Source organism: Catharus ustulatus, unplaced genomic scaffold (genome assembly GCF_009819885.2).
Source record: "Catharus ustulatus isolate bCatUst1 unplaced genomic scaffold, bCatUst1.pri.v2 scaffold_86_arrow_ctg1, whole genome shotgun sequence".
Classification (NCBI taxonomy): domain Eukaryota; kingdom Metazoa; phylum Chordata; class Aves; order Passeriformes; family Turdidae; genus Catharus; species Catharus ustulatus.
In genome coordinates this window covers 76,900-96,716 of record NW_024879551.1, presented here as the reverse complement: position 1 = coordinate 96,716, position 19,817 = coordinate 76,900, and the positions used below count along the sequence as shown (strand labels likewise).

General features: G+C 51.2%; 1 protein-coding gene across 1 annotated transcript; it reads right to left on the bottom strand.

The window, feature by feature from the left end:
- Window positions 1-818: 818 nt before the first annotated feature.
- LOC117011545 (synaptophysin-like) lies at window positions 819-18,298 on the bottom strand. Its single transcript, XM_033086970.2, has 7 exons — window positions 18,192-18,298; window positions 17,290-17,355; window positions 12,897-13,018; window positions 11,708-11,906; window positions 5,378-5,569; window positions 3,478-3,754; window positions 819-1,022 (listed from the first exon to the last, which is right to left on the bottom strand). Exons 1-6 carry the CDS (start codon window positions 18,207-18,209, stop codon window positions 3,479-3,481), a joined length of 873 nt encoding a protein of 290 aa, XP_032942861.1. The 5' UTR covers window positions 18,210-18,298; the 3' UTR covers window positions 819-1,022; window position 3,478.
- Window positions 18,299-19,817: the final 1,519 nt, after the last annotated feature.

Below are 19,817 nucleotides of genomic sequence, written 5' to 3'. Positions count from 1 at the left end.
TCAGGTCGGGGGCGTGGCCAAACAAAACCCCGCCCACCTCCATATATGGCTCTAAGTCCCGCCCACACGCGGGGGCGTGGCCATTACCGTGCGTGATTACGTAATAGCCCCACTTTCATTACCTTATATGGCAAACTGGGCGTGGCCTCGCTCATTTTAAAGCCCCGCCCATTCTTTTTTGTGGCGTGGGGGTCCCAAATCTCTCTGTGTGGTTTTGGGGGGGCTCAGCGCCTCAAACCCCCCCCCCCCAAATTTCCAAACCCCTCGACCCCTCCTCAAATTCAAGGTCTGGACCCCAAAACCCTCCAAATGTTTGGCCACACCCCAAAAAAATTGGGTCTGGACCTTCAAATCCCCCCCAAAAAAATTCGGGGCTGGTACTCCAAATCCCCCCCAAAATTTGGGGTCTAGAACCCCAACTCCCCCTAAAAATTGGGGTTTGGACCCCAAATCCCATCCCCTTCAAAAATCGGGGTTTGGACCCCAAATCCCCCCCAAAAAATTGAGGTCTGGACCCCCAAACCCCCCCTCCCCAAAATTTGATTTTACAACCCAACCCCACCCCCCAAAAAAAAATTTTGGAGAACCCCCCTGGCGGTTTCACCGTCACCTTTTATTTTTTATTCCCTCCGGGGGGGTCCCAGCCCCTCCCCCCCTCCCCCACCCCCACCCCTCTTTTTTTATTTATTATTTTTTTTTTTTAGGGGGGGGTGGGAGCCCCAAAAACGTCACAATCACGGCACAAAGACACGGAGGGTGGGGGAGGGGCACGGCCGGGGGTGGGGGAGGGGCTTTGGCACGGCCGTGGGGTGGGGGAGGGGATTTTTTAGGATTTTTTTGGGGATTTTTTGGGGGTTTCTATGAGGGAGGAGCCGTGAGAAAAGGGGGGGGTTTTAAGCCCCGCCCACTCCACAGGCTCCTCCCTGTTGTGGGCGTGGTTTAGCGCCAGGCCACGCCCCCTCGCTGGGCGCCGCCGGGAGGGGCGGCTCGTGGGAACAGCGCCCCCTGCTGGAGGGGAGGACCTGGGGAAATGGCGGGAAGGGGGCGGGGTCAGGGCGCCCCCTCAAAACCCCCCAAAATTCCCCCAAAAAAATCCCCCACCATCTCAAATCCCCCCAAAAATAATCCCAGTCCCCCAAATCCCCCCCAAATCCCCCTCAAAACCTCCCAAATAATAATCCCACCCCCCCAAAACCCCCCTCAAACTCCCCCAAAATCCTCCCCAACGCCCCTAAATCACCCCCAAACCCTCCCCAAACCCCCCAATATAATCCAAAATCCCCCCTAAAATCCCCCTCAAAAGGCCCAAATTCCCCAAAAAAATAATTCCAGCCCCCAAACCCAACCCAAAAAAATAATCCCCCCCTCAACCCCCCCAGGACACCCCCCAAAAATAACCCCAAAAATAACCCCAAATTTCCCCCAAACCCCCAAAATCCCCCCAAACCCACCCTCAAAAATAATCCCAGCCCCCTTAAACCCCCCCAAATAAATAAAAAATCCCAACCCCAAAAAATAGTTCCAAAAAATAATCTCAGCTCCCCCAAAATAATGCCAAATCCCTCCTAAAATCCCCCCCAAATCTCCAAAATCCCCCCAAACCCCCCTCAAAAACCCCATAAAATAATCCCAACCCCCAAATCCCCCCCAAAAAATAATCCCAGCCCTCCAAAATCCCCCAAATTCCACCCAAATAATCCCAAATCCCCCCCTAAAATCCCCCTCAAAAGCCCCCAAACCCGCAAAAAATGCCCCCAATCCCACCAAAATTCCCCTCAAAACCCCCAACCCCCCCCAAAAAATAATCCCAAATCCCTCCCCAACCACCCAAAAAATAATTCCAAATCTCCCTGAAACCCCCAAAGTCCCCCCCAAACCCCGCCAAAATAATCCCAAATCCCCCCTAAAATCCCCTTCAAACCCCCCAAAATGCCCCCAATCCCCCAAAATTTCCCTCAAAACCCCCCTAAACCCCCGCAAAATCCCCCCAAAAATTAATCCCAGCCCCCAAAATCCCCCCCAAATCTCCCTCAAAAACCCCCTAAAAATAATCCCAGCCCCCAAACCCACTCCAAAAAAATAATCCCAAACCCCCTCAAAACCCCCCCAAATAATCCCAAACCTCCCAAAATTTCCCCCAAACCTCCCCAGCCCCCCCAAAATAATCCCAAATCCCCCCCAAAACCCACCCCAATAACAATCCTAGACCCTCCAAACCCCCCAAAATCCCCCTAAAAATAATCCCACCCCCAAAAAAATAATCCCACCCCCCCAAAACCCCCCTCAAACCCCCCCAAAATCCCCCCAAACCCCCAAAATTTTCCCCAAAACCACCAAAATTCCCCTCAAAACCACCCCAAAAATTAATCCCAGCCCCCAAAATCCCCCCAAATCTCCCTCAAAAACCCCATAAAATAATCCCAGCCCAAAACCCCCCCAAACCCACCTAAACCCCCCAAAATAATCCCAAATCCCCCCTAAAATCCCCCTCAAACCCCCTCAAACCCCCCCCAAATAATCCCAAACCCCCCAAAACCCCCCCAAAATAATCCCAAATCCCCCAAATCTCCCCCAACCCCATCCCAAAAATAATCCCAAATCCCCCCAAAATCCCCAAAACCCCCCAAATCCCCCCAGACTCACCCCAAAAAATAATCCTACCCCCATAAGCCCCCAAAATCCCCCCCAAACCCCCCCGAAAAATAATCCCAGCCCCCCAAAACCCCCCAGACCCACCCCAAAAAATAATCCCACCCCCCTAAATCCCCAAAATCTCCCCCAAACCCCCCTCAAAACCCCCCAAACACCCCCAAAATTTTCCCCAAAACCCCCAAAATTCCCCTCAAAACCCCCAAAACCCCACCAAAAAAATCCCAAATCCCCCCCAACCACCCAAAAAATAATCCCAAATCCTCCCTAAAATCCCCCTCAAAACCCCCAAACCCGCAAAATCTCCTCAAAAAAACCCCAGAAAACAATCCCAGCCCCCAAATCCCCCCAAAAAATAATCCCAAACCCCCCCAAACCCCCAAAATCCCCCCCAATCCTCCAAAAATAATCCCAAATCCCCCCTAAAATCCCCCCCAAAACCCCCTAAAAAATCCCAAATCCCCCCAAACCCACCTAAAACCCCCCAAATCCCCCCCAAAACCACATAACCCCCCCCAAAATTTCCCTCAAAAATCCCCAACCCCCCCAAAATAACCCCAAACCCCACCAAAATAACCCCAAATCCGCCCACAAAATAATCCCAAATCCCCCTAACCCCCCCAAAATCCCCCCCAAACCCACCTAAACCTCCCTAAACCCCTCTAAAATAATCCCAAACCCCCCCTAAAATCCCTCTCAAACCCCCCCCAAATGCCCCCAACACCCCAAAATCCCCCACAAAGAAACCCTAAAAAATAATCCCACCCCCCAAAAAAATAATTCCACTACCCCAAAAAATAACCCCAAGCCCCCTCCCCAAATTCCCACCTCACATCTGGTTGGCGAAGGCCGTGGGGGTTCCCTGCCCGAACCCCGCCCCGTCCTGGGGGTTGGCCCCGAAGCCCCCCTGGCCGTAGTCGGGCTGGTAGCCACCGCCGGGGGGGCCGTAGCCACCTTGGGGGGGGGTGGGCGAGGGGCCGAACCCCCCCTCGGGGGCTTTGTCGGGTGGGGGAGGGGCTCGAGCCCCCAGCCCCCCCCAGCCCGTCTCCTTAAACACGAACCACAGGTTCCCCGTCCACAGGACCAGGTTCAGGAAACCGAACACCTGCAGGAAAATTGGGATTTTTTTGGTTTTTGGATTTTTGGGGATTTGGGGATTTTTTGGGATTTTTTTGGGATTTTTTTGGGACTTTTTGGGATTTTTTGGGGATTTTTTGGGATTTTTTGGGGATTTTTTGGGGATTTTTTTTGGATTTTTTGTGATTTTTTTTGAGGTTTTTTTAGGTTTTGGGGGAATTATTTTAGAAATTTATAAGTGATTTTTTGGGATTTTTTTGGGATTTTTTGGGGAAATTTTTTGGATTTTTTTTTATTTTGGGGGGGAATTTTTGGGGGATTTTTTTTTATATTTTTGGGGGATTTTTTTTGGATTTTTTCTGGGGTTTTTTGGAGGATTTTTGTGATTTTTCCTGATTTTTTGAGTTTTTTTTGGAGGTTTTTGGGGAATTTTTTTTGGGAATTTATAAGTGATTTTTTCAAATATCTTTGGGATTTTTGGGGATTTTTTGGAAATTTTTTGGAGATTTTTTGGGGATTTTTTGGGATTTTTTGCCATTTTTGGAGGATTTTTCTGGGGATTTTTTTGGATTTTTTGGAGGTTTTTGGGGACTTTTTTTGGGGGGGATTTTTTTGGATTTTTTTTTTTATTTTTTGGGATTTTTTTACATTTGTGGAGGATTTTTTGGGGGATTTCTTGGGGATTTTTTTGAGATTTTTTTCTGTGTTTTTTAGGAGTTTTTCGGAATTTTTTTATTTCTGGGGATTTTTTTGGATTTTTTGCAGATTTTTTTGAGGCTTTTTTGGGATTTATTATGGATTCTTTTGTATTTTTTTGGGAATTTATAAGTAATTTTTTTTGGATTTTTGGGGGATTTTTTAATTGTTATTTTTCTGGGGTTTTCGGGGGTTTTAGGGAGAGGTTCCCTGTCCACAGCACCAGGTTCAGGAAACCGAACACCTGCGGGGAAAAATGGGATTTTTTGGAGGTTTTATTAATTTGGGGGGTTTAGGGATTTTTTGGGATTTTTTGGGATTTTTTAGGATTTTTTTGGGGATTTTTTGGGATTTTTTGGCGATTTTTTCAATATTTTTGGGGTTTTTTTTTTAATTTCTTTGGCTGTTTTGGGGATTTTTTATTATATTTTGGGGTTTTTTTGGGGGGATTTTTTGGCGATTTTTTCAATATTTTTGGGGGATTTTTTTTGGAATTTCTTTGGCTTTTTTGGGGAATTTTTGGGGATTTTTTTTATTTTTTGGGAATTTTTTTGGGAATTTTTGGGGATTTTTTGGGGGATTTTTGGGAATTTTTTGGGATTTTTTTGGGATTTTTTTGGATTTTTTGGGGGATTTTTTGGGGATTATTTTTAATTTTTGGGGATTTTTTGGCGATTTTTTCGATATTTTTGGGGTTTTTTGGGGGATTATTTTGAGGATGATATTTTGGATTTTTTGGGGATTTTTTGGGATTTTTTTAAAAACTTTTTGGAGGTTTTTTGAGGATTTTGGGGGATTTTGGGGGGGTTTTTGGAATTTTTGGGGGATTTTTTTTGGATTTTTTGGGGATTTTTTGATTTTTTGCGGTTTTTTTTTGCGGCGATTTTTGGGAATTTTTTTGAGTGGGATTTTTAGGATTTTGGGGTTATTTTGAGATTATTTTTGTCCCACTCACCACCGAGGTGTTGAGCCCCGAGGTCCTGGGCGCCCCCAGCCCCTGGCACCGCGCCCCCGGGCGTTGGCACCCCCCGACCTGGGCCAGGACCCCCGAGGGCGTCGTGGCCGCCTTGACCTCGGCCAGAGCGGCTGCCCAGGCACAGGAGCTCACCAGCCACAGGAAGGCCAGGGCTGCTGTCACTCCCAGGTCCTGGAAGAGAAAAATTTGGGGTTCAGGAGCCCTCAAAATCAATATGAGAGATCTCAGAGACACCTGAACCAAAAAACCGAAATTTGACCCAAAAAAACCCAAATTTGAGCCCAAAATCTCCCCAGGATTGATCAAATTCCATCCCAGAAATGAGGTGACACAGAAAAGTCACCCCCCAGGTCCTGGAAGGGAAAAATTTGGGGTTCAGGACACCCCAAAATCGATGTGAAATTCCTCAAACTGCCCAGACCCAAAAAAACCCAAAATTCAGCCCAAAAACCCCAAAATTTCAGCCCAAAAAACCAAATTTGAGCCCAAAATCCATCCCAGAAATGAGTGACCACAGGAATGCCAGGGCTGCTGTCATCCCCAGGTCCTGGAAGAGAATAATTTGGGGTTCAGGGCACCCCAAAATCAATATGAGAGATCTCAGAGACACCTGAGCCACCTGAGACCCCAAAAATCCCAAAATTCAGCCCAAAATCTCCCTAGGAATGACAAAATTCCCTCTCAGAAGTGACCAGCCACAGGAATGCCAGGGCTGCTGTCACCCCCAGGTCCTGCAAGGGAAAATTTGGGGGGTCAGGACACCCCAAAATCAATATGAGAGATCCCAGAGTCACCTGAGCCACCTGAGACCCCAAAAAACCCAAAATTCAGCCCAAAAAACCAAATTTGAGCCCAAAATCCATCCCAGAAATGAGTGACCACAGGAGAAAGAGGGCAGTGGTCACCCCCAGGTCCTGGAAGGGAAAATTCGGGGTTCAGGACACCCCAAAATCAAGATGAGAGATCCCAGAGACACCTGAGCCACCTGAGACCCCAAAAACCCCAAAATTCAGAACAAAAATTCTATTGGGATGCCCAAATTCCCATCCCAGAAATGAGTGACCACAGGAGAAAGAGGGCAGTGGTCACCCCCAGGTCCTGGACGGGAAAAATTTGGGGTTCAGGAGCCCTCAAAATCCATCTGAGACTTCTCGAACGTCCCAGACCCAAAAAAACCCCAAATTCAGCCCAAAAAAAACCAAATTTGAGCCCAAAAACTCCCTAAGATTTCTCAAATTCCATCCCAGAAATGAGGGGACACAGAAAAGTCACCCCCAGGTCCTGGAAGGGAAAAATTTGGGGGTTCAGGGCACCCCAAAATCAATATGAGAGATCCCAGAGACACCTGAGCCACCTGAGACCCCAAAAATCCCAACATTCAGCCCCAAAAAAACCAAATTTGAGCCCAAAAAGTCCCTAGGATTGTCCAAATTCCATCTCAGAAATGAGTGGACACAGGAGGGACAGGGCAGTGGTCACTCCCAGGTCCTGGAAGAGAAAAATTTGGGGTTCAGGAGCCCTCAAAATCAATATGAGAGATCCCAGAGTCACCTGAGCTACCTGAGACCCCAAAAACCCCAAAATTCAGCCCCAAAAAAAACCAAATTTGAGCCCAAAAACTCCCTAGGATTTCTCAAATTCCCTTCCAGAAATGAGGGGACACAGAAAAGTCACCCCCAGGTCCTGGAAGGGAAAATTTGGGGTTCAGGACACCCCAAAATCGATGTGAAACTCCTCAAACTGCCCAGACCCCAAAAACCCCAAAATTCAGCCCAAAAAACCAAATTTGAACCCAAAAATTCTATTTTGGTGCCCAAATTCCCTCTCAGAAATCAGTGGCCATAGAAGGGACAGGGCAGTGGTCACCCCGAGGTCCTGGAAGGGAAAAATTTGGGGTTCAGGGCACCCCAAAATCCATCTGAGGATCCTCAAACTACCCAGACCCAAAAAAACCCAAAATTCAGCCCAAAAAACCCAAATTTGAGCTCAAAATCCATCCCAGAAATGAGTGACCACAAGAGGGACAGGGCAGTGGTCAGTCCCAGGTCCTGCAAGGGAAAATTTGGGGTTCAGGGCACCCCAAAATCAATATGAGAGATCCCAGAGTCACCTGAGCTACCTGAGACCCCAAAAACCCCAAAATTCAGCCCAAAAATCCCAATTTTGAACCCAAAAATTCTATTTTGGTGCCCAAATTCCCTCTCAGAAGTGACCAGCCACAGGAATGCCAGGGCTGCTGTCACCCCCAGGTCCTGGAAGGGCAAAATTTGGAGGTCAGGACCCTTCAAAATCCATCTGAGGATCCTCAAACTACCCAGACCCAAAAAACCCCAAAATTCAGCCCAAAAACCACAAATTTGAGCCCAAAAAGTCCCTAGGATTGACCAAATTCCCTCTCAGAAATAAAAGGACACAAGAGGCAGAGAGCAGTGGTCACCTCCAGGTCCTGGAAGGGAAAAATTTGGGGTTCAGGAGCCCTCAAAATCCATCTGAGACTTCTCGAACTTTCCAGAGTCACCTGAGCCACCTGAGACCCCAAAAATCCCAATTTTAACCCCAAAAACTCCTCAGCAATTCCCAAATTCCATCCCAGAAGTGACCAGCCACAGGAATGCCAGGGCTGCCGTCACCCCCAGGTCCTGGAAGGGAAAAATTTGGGGTTCAGGAGCCCTCAAAATCCATCTGAGACTTCTCGAACTGACCTGACCCAAAAAACCCAAATTCAGCCCAAAAAAACCAAATTTGAGCTCAAAAACTCCCTAGGATTTCTCAAATTCTATCCCAGAAATAAATGACCACAGGAAGGTCACCCTCAGGTCCTGGAAGGGAAAATTCGGGGGTTCAGGGCACCCCAAAATCAATATGAGAGATCCCAGAGTCACCTGAGCCACCTGAGACCCCAAAAATCCCAAATTTGAACCCAAAAATTCTATTGGGATCCCCAAATTCCATCCCAGAAATGAGTAATCACAGGAGGAAGAGGGTAGTGGTCACCCCCAGGTCCTGGAAGGGAAAAATTTGGGGTTCAGGGCACCCCAAAATCCATCTGACACTTCTCAGACTTTCCAGAGTCACCTGAGCCACCTGAGACCCCAAAAATCCCAAAATTCAGCCCCAAAAAAACCAAAGTTGAGCCCAAAAACTCCCTAGGAATGCCCAAAAAATGAGGGGACACAGGAAAGTCACCCCCAGGTCCTGGAAGGGAAAAATTTGGGGTTCAGGACACTCTGAACCCCCCAAACACCCCAAAACCTGCCTGAGACCCCTCCAAAATCACCCCAAAATTGCCCCAAATCCCCTCAAAACCACCCCAAAATTCACCCTAATCCCCCAAATTCCCCCAAAATTTCCTCAATCCCCCCAAATCTCCTCCAGGGCATCCCAAAACCCCCCCAAAACCTGCCTGAAACCCCCCTAAACCCCCCCAAAACCACCCCAAATAAGCCCAAAACTGCCCTAAATCCCCACAAAATCCCCCAAAACTCCCCAAAATCCCCCAAAATTCCCCCAAATCCCCCCAAATCCCCCCAAAACCTGCCTGAAGCCCCCCAAAAATGCCCTAAAATCCCCCAACCTCTCCCCAAATAAGCCAAAAACTGCCCCAAATTCCCACAAAATTCCCACAAAATCCCCCAAAATTCTCTCTAATCCCCCAAAATTCCCCAAATCCCATCCAGGGGATCCCCAAATCCCCCCCAAACCCCCCAAAAATGCCCTAAAAACCCCCCCAAAACCACCCCCAAATGCCCCAATAACCCCCCCAAAACCACCCCAAATAAGCCCAAAACTGCCTCAAATCCTCACAAAATCCCTCCAAAATTCTCCTTAATCCTCCCAAAACCCACTCAGACCCCCCAAATCCCCTCCAGGGGATCCCCAAATCCCCCCCAAATCTCCCCAAATCCCCCCCAAATTCCCCAAAATCCCCCTCAAATCCCCCCATAACCCCCCAAAACCACCCCAAATAAGCCCAAAACTTCCCCAAACCTGTCCCAAATCCCCACAAAATCCCCCCAAAACTGCCCCAAATCCCCCAAAATTTCCCCAAATCCCATCCAGGGGATCCCCAAATGCCCTCAAACCACCCCCAAACCTGCCTGAAACCCCCCAAAAATGCCCTAAAAACCACCCAAAACCACCCCAAATAAGCCCAAAAATGCCCTAAAAACCACTCAAAATCCCCCCAAAACTGCTCCAAACCCCCCCAAACCCCCCCAAAATTTAATCCCAGCCCCCCCAGCCCCCCACTCACAATTCGGGGCGCCCTCCCCCCGGCTCTGTAGGCCTGGGGGGCGAACAGGTACCCCCCAAAAACTGCCCCAAAACCCCCCCAAACCTGCCTCAATAACCCCCAAAACCACCCCAAATAAACCCCAAATTACCAAAAAATCCCCCCAAAATTCCCCCAAATCCCCCCCAAATCCACCCCAGACCCCCCAAATCCCATCCAGGGGATCCCCAAACCCCCCAAAATCCTCCCAAATCTCCCCAAAACCTGCCTGAAACCCCCCAAAAATGCCCTAAAAACCACTCAAAATCCCCCCAAAACTGCTCCAAACCCCCCCAAATCCCCCCAAAATTTAATCCCACCCCCCCCAGCCCCCCACTCACAATTCGGGGCGCCCTCCCCCCGGCTCTGTAGGCCTGGGGGGCGAACAGGTACCCCCCAAAAACTGCCCCAAAATCCCCCCATAACCCCCCCAAAACCGCCCCAAATAAGCCCAAAACTCCCCCAAACCTGCCCAAAATCCCCACAATATCCCCAAGAAATCCCCCCAAAACTGCCCAAAATCCCCCAAAATTTCCTCAACTCCCCCAAATCCCCTCCAGGGGATCCCCAAATCCCCCCCAAACCCCCCAAATCCTGCCTGAAACCCCTCCAAGAATGGCCCAAAATTGCCCTGAATTTCTCCCTAAACCTGCCCTAAAACCCCCCAAATCCCCAGAAAATCGCCCAAATCCCCCCAAAATTCCCCTAATTCCCCCCAAAATTTCCCAAATCCCATCCAGGGGATCCCCAAATCCCCCCCAAAATCCCCCTAAACCTGCCTGAGACCCCTCCAAACCCCCCCAAAACTGCCCCCAAATCCCCCCATAACCCCCAAAACCATCCCAAATAAGCCCAAACTCCCACAAAATCCCCCCAAAATTCACCCTAATCCCCAAATTCCCCCAAAATTTCCTCAACCCCCCAAAATCCCCTCCAGGGGATCCCCAAATCCCCCCAAAACCTGCCTGAAAGCCCTCCAAAAATGGCCCAAAATTGCCCCAAACCTGTCCCAAATGCCCCCATAACCACCCCAAATAAGCCCCAAACTGCCCAAAATCCCCCCAAAATTCCCCCAAATCCACCCCAAAGACCCCAAATCCCCTCCAGGGGATCCCCAAATCCCCCTAAAATTGCCCCAAATCCCCCCCAAAACCACCCAAAACTGCCCCAAAACTGCCCCTAAAATTACCCCAAATCCCCCCAGACCCCCCAAATAAGCCCAAAACTGCCCCAATCCCCCCAAAATTCCCCCAATTCCCCCCAAAATTTCCCAAATCCCATCCAGAGGATCCCCAAATTTTCCCCAAACCCCCCCAAAACCTGCCCCAAATCCCCCAAAATCCCCCCAAAAATGCCCTAAAAACCCCCCAAAACCCCCCCAAATAAGCCCCAAACCCCCCCAAAATTTAATCCCACCCCCCCCAGCCCCCCACTCACAATTCGGGGCGCCCTCCCCCCGGCTCTGTAGGCCTGGGGGGCGAACAGGTACCCCCAAAAACTGCCCCAAAATCCTCCCAAAATCCCCCCAAAACTGCCTCAATAACCCCCAAAACCACCCCAAATAAACCCAAACCTGCCCGAAATCCCCTCAAAATTGCCCCAAATCCCCCCAAAATCCCCTAAAAGACCCCAAATCCCCTCCAGGGGATCCCCAAATCCCCCCCAAAACCTACCTGAGACCCCTCGAAATCCCCCCAAAATCCCCCCAAATCCCCCTATAACCCCCCCAAAACCACCCCAAATAAACCCAAAACTTCCCCAAACCTGTCCCAAATCCCCACAAAATCCCCCCAAATCCCCAGAAAATCCCCCAAAATTCCCCCCCAAAATCCCCTCAATCCCCCCCAAACCCCCCCAGGGGATCCCTAAATCCCTTCAAATCTCCCCCAAAACCCCACAAAATCCCCCCAAAATCCCCCTAAAACCCCCCAAATCCCCCCCAAATAAGCCCCAAACCCCCAGAAAATCCCCCAAAACTGCTCCAAACCCCCCCAAAATTTGAACCCACCCCCCAAATTTCCCCCCAGCCCCCCACTCACAATTCGGGGCGCCCTCCCCCCGGCTCTGTAGGCCTGGGGGGCGAACAGGTACCCCCCGAGGGCGGCGGGGGCGTACAGGAACGAGGCCACGCCGACGGTGACGAAGAATTGAGCGGCCGAGGAGTGATCCCCCACCAGGAACACCCGCTCAGGGGGACCCCCCCCGCACGAGGGGGCTTCAAAATACACCTGGTGCAGCCTGGGGGTTTGGGGGATTTAAAATAAATTTTTTTGGGTTTTTTTGGGATTTTTTTGGTGATTTTTTAGGGTTTTTTTGGGATTTTTTTAGGATTATTTTGAATTTTTTCAATATTTTTGGGGATTTTTTGGGGATTTTTTGGGATTTTTTTGGGATTTTTAAGCAACAAATTAATTTAAAATACACCTGGTGCAGCCTGGGGATTTGGGGGATTTAAAAAAAATTTTTTGGGGTTTTTTTGGGAATTTTTTTTTTTTTTTGGGGTTTTTTGGGGATTTTTTTGACATTTTTGGGGATTTTTTTGTATTTTTGGGGTATTTTTGAGCTTCAAATTAATTTAAAATACACCTGGTGCAGCCTGGGGATTTGGGGGATTTTAAAAAAAATTTTTGGGATTTTTTTGGGATTTTTTGGGGGATTTTTTGGGATTTTTTTTGGATTTTTTGGGGATTTTTTGGATATTTTTGGGGATTTTTTTGGGGCTTTTTTGGGATTTTTGAGCTCCAAATTAATTTAAAATACATCTGGTGTAGCCTGGAAATTTTGGGGATTTTTTGGGATTTTTCAAAAAAATTTTTTAATTTTTTTTTTTTTGGGGGGGGGGGCATTTCCGGATTTTTTGGGGATTTTGGGGGATTTTTTGGGGTTTTTTTGGATTTTTTAGTTCCAAATTAATTTGAAATGCATCTGGTGCAGCCTGGAAATTTTGGCGATTTTTTTTTTTTTTTTTTTTGTAAGGGGGGGTGTTCCAGATTTTTTGGGGATTTTTTGAGGATTTGAGGATTTTTTGGGGGGATTTTTTTTTGGTGGGGCAAGGTTTACCCCCAAATTCCCCCTGGACCCCCCCGAAAATCCCCCCCAGACCCCCCAAAATCCCCTTCCAAGCTCCCATAAACCCCCTCAAGCCCCCCCAGGACCCCCAAAATCCCCCAAATCCCCCCTTAAAACCCCCCCAGCCCCCCCAAATCCCCCCCAGCCCCCCCCACTGACCTGAAGGGGTACCCGAAGGCCACGTTGATTGGCTGCGATCGGTTCGGGGGCGCGCACTCGATGCTGAGGCGCAGCGAGCCCGAGAAACCCCCGCAGGTGGCGAAGGCGAAGATGGAGAAGAGCTGGGGGGACTGGGGGTTACTGGGAGGGACTGGGGGGTCACTGGGAGGGACTGGGAGTTACTGGGAGTAACTGGGAGGGACTGGGAGGGACTGGGATGGACTGGGAGGGGCTTGGGGGTCACTGGGAGGGACTGGGGGGTTACTGGGAGGCACTGGGAGGGACTGGGAGGGGTCTGAGGGGTCACTGGGAGGGACTGGGAGGGACTGGGAGGGGTTTGAGGGGTCACTGGGATGGACTGGGAGGCACTGGGGGGCATTTGGGGGTTACTGGGAGGGACTGGGAGTTACTGGGAGGGATCTGGGAGGGATTAGGGGGTCACTGGGATGGACTGGGAGGCACTGGGAGAGACTGGGAGGGGTCTGGGGGGTCACTGGGATGGACTGGGAGGGGTCTGGGGGGCATTTGGGGGTTACTGGGAGGGACTGGGAGGGGTTTGGTGGTGACTGGGATGGACTGGGAGGGGTTTGGGGGTCACTGGGATGGACTGGGAGTTACTGGGATGGACTGGGAGGGGTCTGGGGGTCACTGGGAGGGACTGGGAAAGGTTTGGGGGTCACTGGGATGGACTGGGAGGCACTGGGAGGAGTCTGGGGGGTCACTGGGATAGACTGGGATGGACTGGGAGGGGTTAGAGGGTTACTGGGAGGGACTGGGATGGACTGGGGGGGATTTGGGGGTTACTGGGAGGGACTGGGAGGGGTCTGGTGGTGACTGGGATGGACTGGGAGGGGTTTGGGGGTCACTGGGATGGACTGGGATGGACTGGGAGGGGTCTGCTGGTGACTGGGAGGGACTGGAAGGGACTGGGAGGGGTTTGGGGTCACTGGGAGGCACTGGGAGGCACTCGGAGGGATTGGGATGGACTGGGATGGACTGGGAGGGGCTTGGGGGTCACTGGGAGGGACTGGGAGGGGTTCGGGGGTTACTGGGAGGGACTGGAATGGACTGGGGGGGTCACTGGGATGGACTGGGAGGGGTCTGGGGGTGACTAGGGATTACTGGGAGGGACTGGGAGAAGTCTGGGAGGGGTTTGGGGGTCACTGGGATGGACTGGGAAAGGTTTGGGGGTCACTGGGATGGACTGGGAGGCACTGGGAAGGGTCTGGGGGGTTACTGGGAGGGACTGGGAGAGGTCTGGGGGTCACTGGGAGGGACTGGGAGGGGTTTGAGGGTCACTGGGAGGGACTGGGAGGAGTCTGGGATGGACTGGGAGGGGTCTGGGGGTGACTGGGGGTTACTGGGATGGACTGGGAGGGGTCTGGGAGGGGTTTGGGGGTCACTGGGATGGACTGGGACGGACTGGGATGGACTGGGAGGAGTTTGAGGGTCACTGGGATGGACTGGGATGGACTGGGAGGGGTTTGAGGGTCACTGGGGGGTCACTGGGATGGACTGGGAGGGAACTGGGAGGGACTGGAAGGGACTGGGAGGGGTTTGGGGGTCACTGGGAGGGACTGGGAGGGGACTGGTGGTTACTGGGAGGCCCTGGGAGTTACTGGGATGAACTGGGAAGGGTTTGAGGGTTACTGGAAGTTACTGGGGGGCATTTTGGGGGTACTGGGAGTTACTGGGATGGGTCTGGGAGGGATTTCGGGTTTACTGGGATGAACTGGGCGTTACTGGGAGGGGTTTGAGGGTTACTGGGATGAACTGGGATGAACTGGGAAGGGTTTGAGGGTTACTGGGAATTACTGGGGGACGTTTTGGGGGTAGTGGGATGAACTGGGAGTTACTGGGAGGGGTCTGGGAGGGATTTCGGGGTTACTGGGATGAACTGGGAGCAGTTTTGGGGCTCACTTGGAGTTACTGGGAGGTGTTTTGGGGGTCTCAGGGGTTACTGGGATGAACTGGGATGAACTGGGAGTTACTGGGAGGGGTCTGGGAGGGATTTTGGGTTTACTGGGATGAACTGAGCGTTACTGGGAGGAGTTTTGGGGTTTACTGGGAGTTACTGGGATGAACTGGGCGTTACTGGGAGGGATTTCAGGGTTACTGGGATGAACTGGGCATTACTGGGAAGGGTCTGGGGGGACACTGGGAGTTACTGGGATGAACTGGGAGCAGTTTTGGGGCTCACTGGGATGGACTGGGATGAACTGGGAGTTACTGGGAGGGATTTTGGGGTGACTGGGATAGACTGGGAGTTACTGGGAAGGGTCTGGGGGGACACTGGGATGGACTGGGATGAACTGGGAGCAGTTTTGGGGCTCACTGGGAGTTACTGGGATGAACTGGGAATTACTGGGAAGGGTCTAGGGGATTACTGGGAGTTACTGGGATGGACTGGGATGAACTGGGCGTTACTGGGAGGAGCTTTGGGGGTCTCAGGGGTTACTGGGAGTTACTGGGATGAACTGGGCGTTACTGGGAGGAGCTTTGGGGGTCACGGGGGGGTCACAGCCCCTCCCCCCTCCCCCCCAATCCCGGGATTATCCCGGATTAGGAACTGACCCAGATTTGGGGGGAGGGGATTTGGGGGGGGGGAGGGGTCCTGAGAGGGAGGGGGAGGGGAAATTGGGGGAGGGGGATTTTGGGGGGGATTTTGGGGGGGTCCTGGAGGGATTTTGGGGGGTCCCAAGGGGGTTTTGTGGGGGATTTTGGGGGTCCTAGGGGGATTTTGGGGGTTTTTGGGGGGATCCTGGGAGGATTTTTTGGGTTTTTGGGAATTTTTGGGGGGTCCTGGGGGGGTCTCAAGGGGGCTTTGGGGATTTTTGGGGGGTCCCAAGGGGGTTTTGGGGGTCCTGGGTGGAATTTTTGGGGGTCCTGGGTGGGATTTTGGAATTTTTGGGGGATCCTGAGGGGGTTTTGGGGTTTTGGGGGGGGGGTCCCAAAGGGGCTTTTGGGGGTCCCAGGGAGGATTTTGGAATTTTGGGGGTGCCCTGGGGGGGTCCCAAAGGGGTTTTGGGGATTTTTGGGGGGTCCCAAGGGGGTTTTGGGGGTCCTGGGGAGGTTTTTGGGGGGTCCCATGGAGGATTTTGGAATTTTTGGGGGGGTCCTGGGGGGATTTTGGGGGTCCTGGGGAGGGGAGGTTGGAATTTTGGGGGGTCCCAGGGGGGTTTTGGGGGATCCTGGGTGGAATTTTGGGGGTCCTGGGGAGGTTTTTGGGGGTCCTGGGGGGATTTTTGGGGTTTTGGGGGGTCCTGGGTGGGATTTTGGGGGTTTTGGGTTTTTTTGGGGGGGTCCTGGGGGGGTTTTGAGGATTTTTGGGGGGTCCCAAGGAGGTTTTGGGGGCCCTGGATGGGATTTTGGGGGGTCCCAGGGAGGATTTTGGAATTTTTGGGGGGTCCTGGGGGGGTCCCAAAGGGGTTTTGGGGATTTTTGGGGGTCCTGGAGGGGGTTGGGATTTTTGGGGGGGATTTTTGGGGGTCCTGGGGGGATTTTTGGGGGTCCCAGCAGGGTTTTGAGGGAATTTTGGGGTTTTTGGGGGGATCCTGGGGGGACTTTTGGGGTTTTTGGGTTTTTTTGGGGGGGTCCTGGGGGGATTTTTGGGGGGTCCCAGCAGGGTTTGGGGGGAATTTTGGGGTTTTTGGGGGGATCCTGGGGGGATTTTTGGGGGTTTTGGGTTTTTTTGGGGGGGTCTTGGGTGGGATTTTGGGGGTCCTGGAGGGGTTTTGGAATTTTTGGGGGGTTCCCAAAGGGGCTTTTGGGGTCCCAGTGGAAATTTTTGGAATTTTTTGGGGTGTCCTGAGTGGGATTTTGGGATTTTTGGGGGATCCTGGGGGTGATTTTGGGATGGTGATTTTGGGATGAATTTTGGGATTTTTTGGGGGTGATTTCAGGGTCATTTTTGGGTTAATTCAGAGATGATTTAGGGATGGTTTTGGGATTTTTTGGGATGATTTTTGGGATGATTTTTGGGATGGATTTTGGGATTTTTTTGGGTTAATTTTGTGTGGATTTTGGGATGGTTTGGGGATGATTTTGGGATTTTTTTGGGACGGTTCTGGGCTGGATTTTTGGATTTTTCGGGAGTGATTTAGTGTGTATGTAGGGATGAATTTGGGATGATTTTGGGATGATTTTTGGGATGATTTTGGGGTAATTTCTGGGATGATTTTGAGATTTTTTGGAGATTATTTTGGGATGGTTTAGGGAATTTTTTTAGATGATTTTGGGATTTTTTGGAGGTGACTTTGGGCTGGAATTTGGGATTTTTTGCAGCGATTTTGGGATAATTTTAAGGTGGATTTTGGGATTTTTTTGGGATTTTTTGGGGCTGGATTTTGGGATTTTTTTGGGGTGATTTTGGGATTTTTTTGGGGTCACTCACCCACTCCAGCAGCTTGAGGAACCCCAGGGGCTCCTTGACCACCCGGAACTGCCCCCCGGCCACCAACTGGGGAGGGGGCGGGGAGACCCTCAGGGGGGGCTCGGAGACCCCTCCCCAAATTTGGGAGAGGCTGAGACCCCCAAAATCCCCCCAAAAAAATCAAAATCCCCCCAAAAAACCCCAAAATCCCCCTAAAAAAAAACCAAAACCCCCCCAAAAAATCCCCCCAAAATCCCCCCAAGGACAAAATTAAATTGGGGAGGGGTCACCCCCAACGTGACGTCACGCTGACGTCACACCCCGCCCCCCACTCTTTTTTTTTTAATTTTTAATTATTTTTTTTTTTGCTGCATCATCCCCCCCCCCCCAATGCTGCGGCAGCGAGACCCCCCCCCCCAAAAAAAAGACCCCTCCCCTTTTAAAGGGCATCGCCCCCTCCCCAAAATCCTCCACGACCCCTCCCCAAATTCAGGATTCCACTCCCATTAAAATTCAAGGCGCCCCCACCCCAAAATCCACCCCAAAATCCCCCAAATTTTCAAGCCCCCACCTTTAAAAATCCGCCCCAAATTTTAGAGCCCCCTCCCCAAATTCTTGCAGCCCCCTCCCCAAATTCTTACAGCCCCCTCCCCAAATTAAAAGACCCTTCCTCAATTCATCCCCACCCAAAATTTCAAACTTCACCCCCAAAATTCCGACTCCCAAACCCACCCCCCCCTCAATCCCCCCCCCAAGCCCCCTCCCCAAATTCCCCACCCATCCCCTCCCCATTAAAAGGGGGGGGGTCGCAGCCACTTTTCACCCCCCAAACCGATCCTGGGGGGTTCTGGGGGGGGTCTCCAGGTGGGTTTGGTGCAGAGGGGGGGTCCCGGGGGTTTTTTTTTGGGGGGGGGGGTCCCCACCTGGTTCAGCACCTCCATCCTGCGGGTCCGGGAGACGCAGCGCGGCGGGGGGGGGAGCGGCGCGGCGCGGAACAGCCGCGGAGGGAGGGGGGGAAAGAGCAGGGAACAGCGGCGGGGGGGAGAGAGAGGAGGAGGGAACAGCCAGCGGCGGGGGGAGGGGGGATGAGGAGGAAACAGCGGAAGTGGTGTGTTTTAAAGGAAATGACGTCACGACGATGCGATGGGTGCCGCCATTTTGAGTGAGGGCAAAGAGAAAAGGGGTTTGGGTGGGAGCGCCGCCATTTTGAGTGAGGGCAAAAGGAAAGGGGAGCGCCGCCATTTTGAGTGAGGGCAAAAGGAAAAGGGTTTGGGCGGGAGCGCCGCCATTTTGAGTGAGGGCAAAGGGAAAGGGGGGATTTTGGGCGGGAAAATAAAAGGAATTTTTTGGGATTTTGGGGATTTCTGAGGGGGGGAATCGGGGGTTTTGGGGGGGGTCATGCATAGGGGGGTTGGGAGGAGTGCAGGGATTGATTGGGAATTGTTGGGAGGTTTTTACGGGGAATTTTGGGGGGATACGAGAGTTTTGAGGGGGGACATTGAGGATTTTGTGGCGATTTTTGAGGGGTTTTGAGGCAAATTTTTTGGGGGGGGTTTATGTGATTTTTGTGGCAGTTTTGGGGGGATTTTGATGCGATTTTGTGGCGATTTTTTGGGATTTAGAGGTGATTTTGTGGCGATTTTTGAGGCGATTTTGTGGTGATTTTTGGGAGGATTTTGAGGTGATTTTATGGCTATTTTTTGAGAGATTTTGAGGAGATTTTGTGGTGATTTTTGAGGCGATTTTTTGAGAGATTTTGAGGTGATTTTTGGGGGATTTTGAGATGATTTTACAGCGATTTTTGAGGAATTTTGAGGCGAATTTTGACCCCCCCCAAATTCCTCAAGACCCCCCTCCCAAAACCCCAAATTGTCCCCCCAAAACCTCCAGGAACCCCCCCAAAAAATCCCAAAGGCCCCAAACTTCCCCTCAAGACCCCAGATTTATCCCAGGATCCCAAAATTTCCCTTTTTTCCCCCAAAAAACCCAAATTCTCCCCCAAATCCCCTCAGGACCCCCCAAAAAACTCAATTTCCCTCCTCAGGGACCCCCAAAAATTCCCAAAAACCCCCAAAATTCCCCCCAGGATCCCAAATTTCTCCTTTTTTTCCCCAAAAAAACCCCAAATTTCCCCACATATCCCCTCAGGACTTCCCCCCAAACCCCAAAAATCCCCCAAATTCCCCCCAGGACCCCAAAATTCTCATTTTTTTTCCCCCCCAAACCCCCAAAATCCCAATTTCCCTCCTCAGGGACCCCCAAAATTCCAAATTTCCCCCAAAATTTCCCCAAAAATCCCATCCAGGACCCCAAATTTATCCCAGCACCCCCAAATTCTCCTTTTTTTCCCCACAAAAAAACCCAAATTCCCCCTTAAAAAACTCAAAATCCGAACTGAAGCAGAACAAGTTTTTATTTTTTGAGGGGGGGGCAGCGCTGGGACCCCCCCCAGGGGTGATAAAAAATTCCAATAAAATAAAAAAAAAAAAAAAATTGGGAAAAGGGAGGAAAAAATTGGGGGGGGGTCCCCAAAATTTTGGGGTGGGGGG

What these genes read in the sequence shown, in the direction of transcription:
- LOC117011545 (XM_033086970.2), bottom strand. An exon ending in TCCTCAAGCTGCTGGAGTGG is followed by an intron (nt 13,019 to 17,289) that starts GTGAGTGACCCC and finishes CAGTCCCCCCAG; the next exon opens with CTCTTCTCCATCTTCGCCTT. An exon ending in GGGGGAGGGCGCCCCGAATT is followed by an intron (nt 5,570 to 11,707) that starts GTGAGTGGGGGG and finishes TTTCTCTTCCAG; the next exon opens with GACCTGGGAGTGACAGCAGC.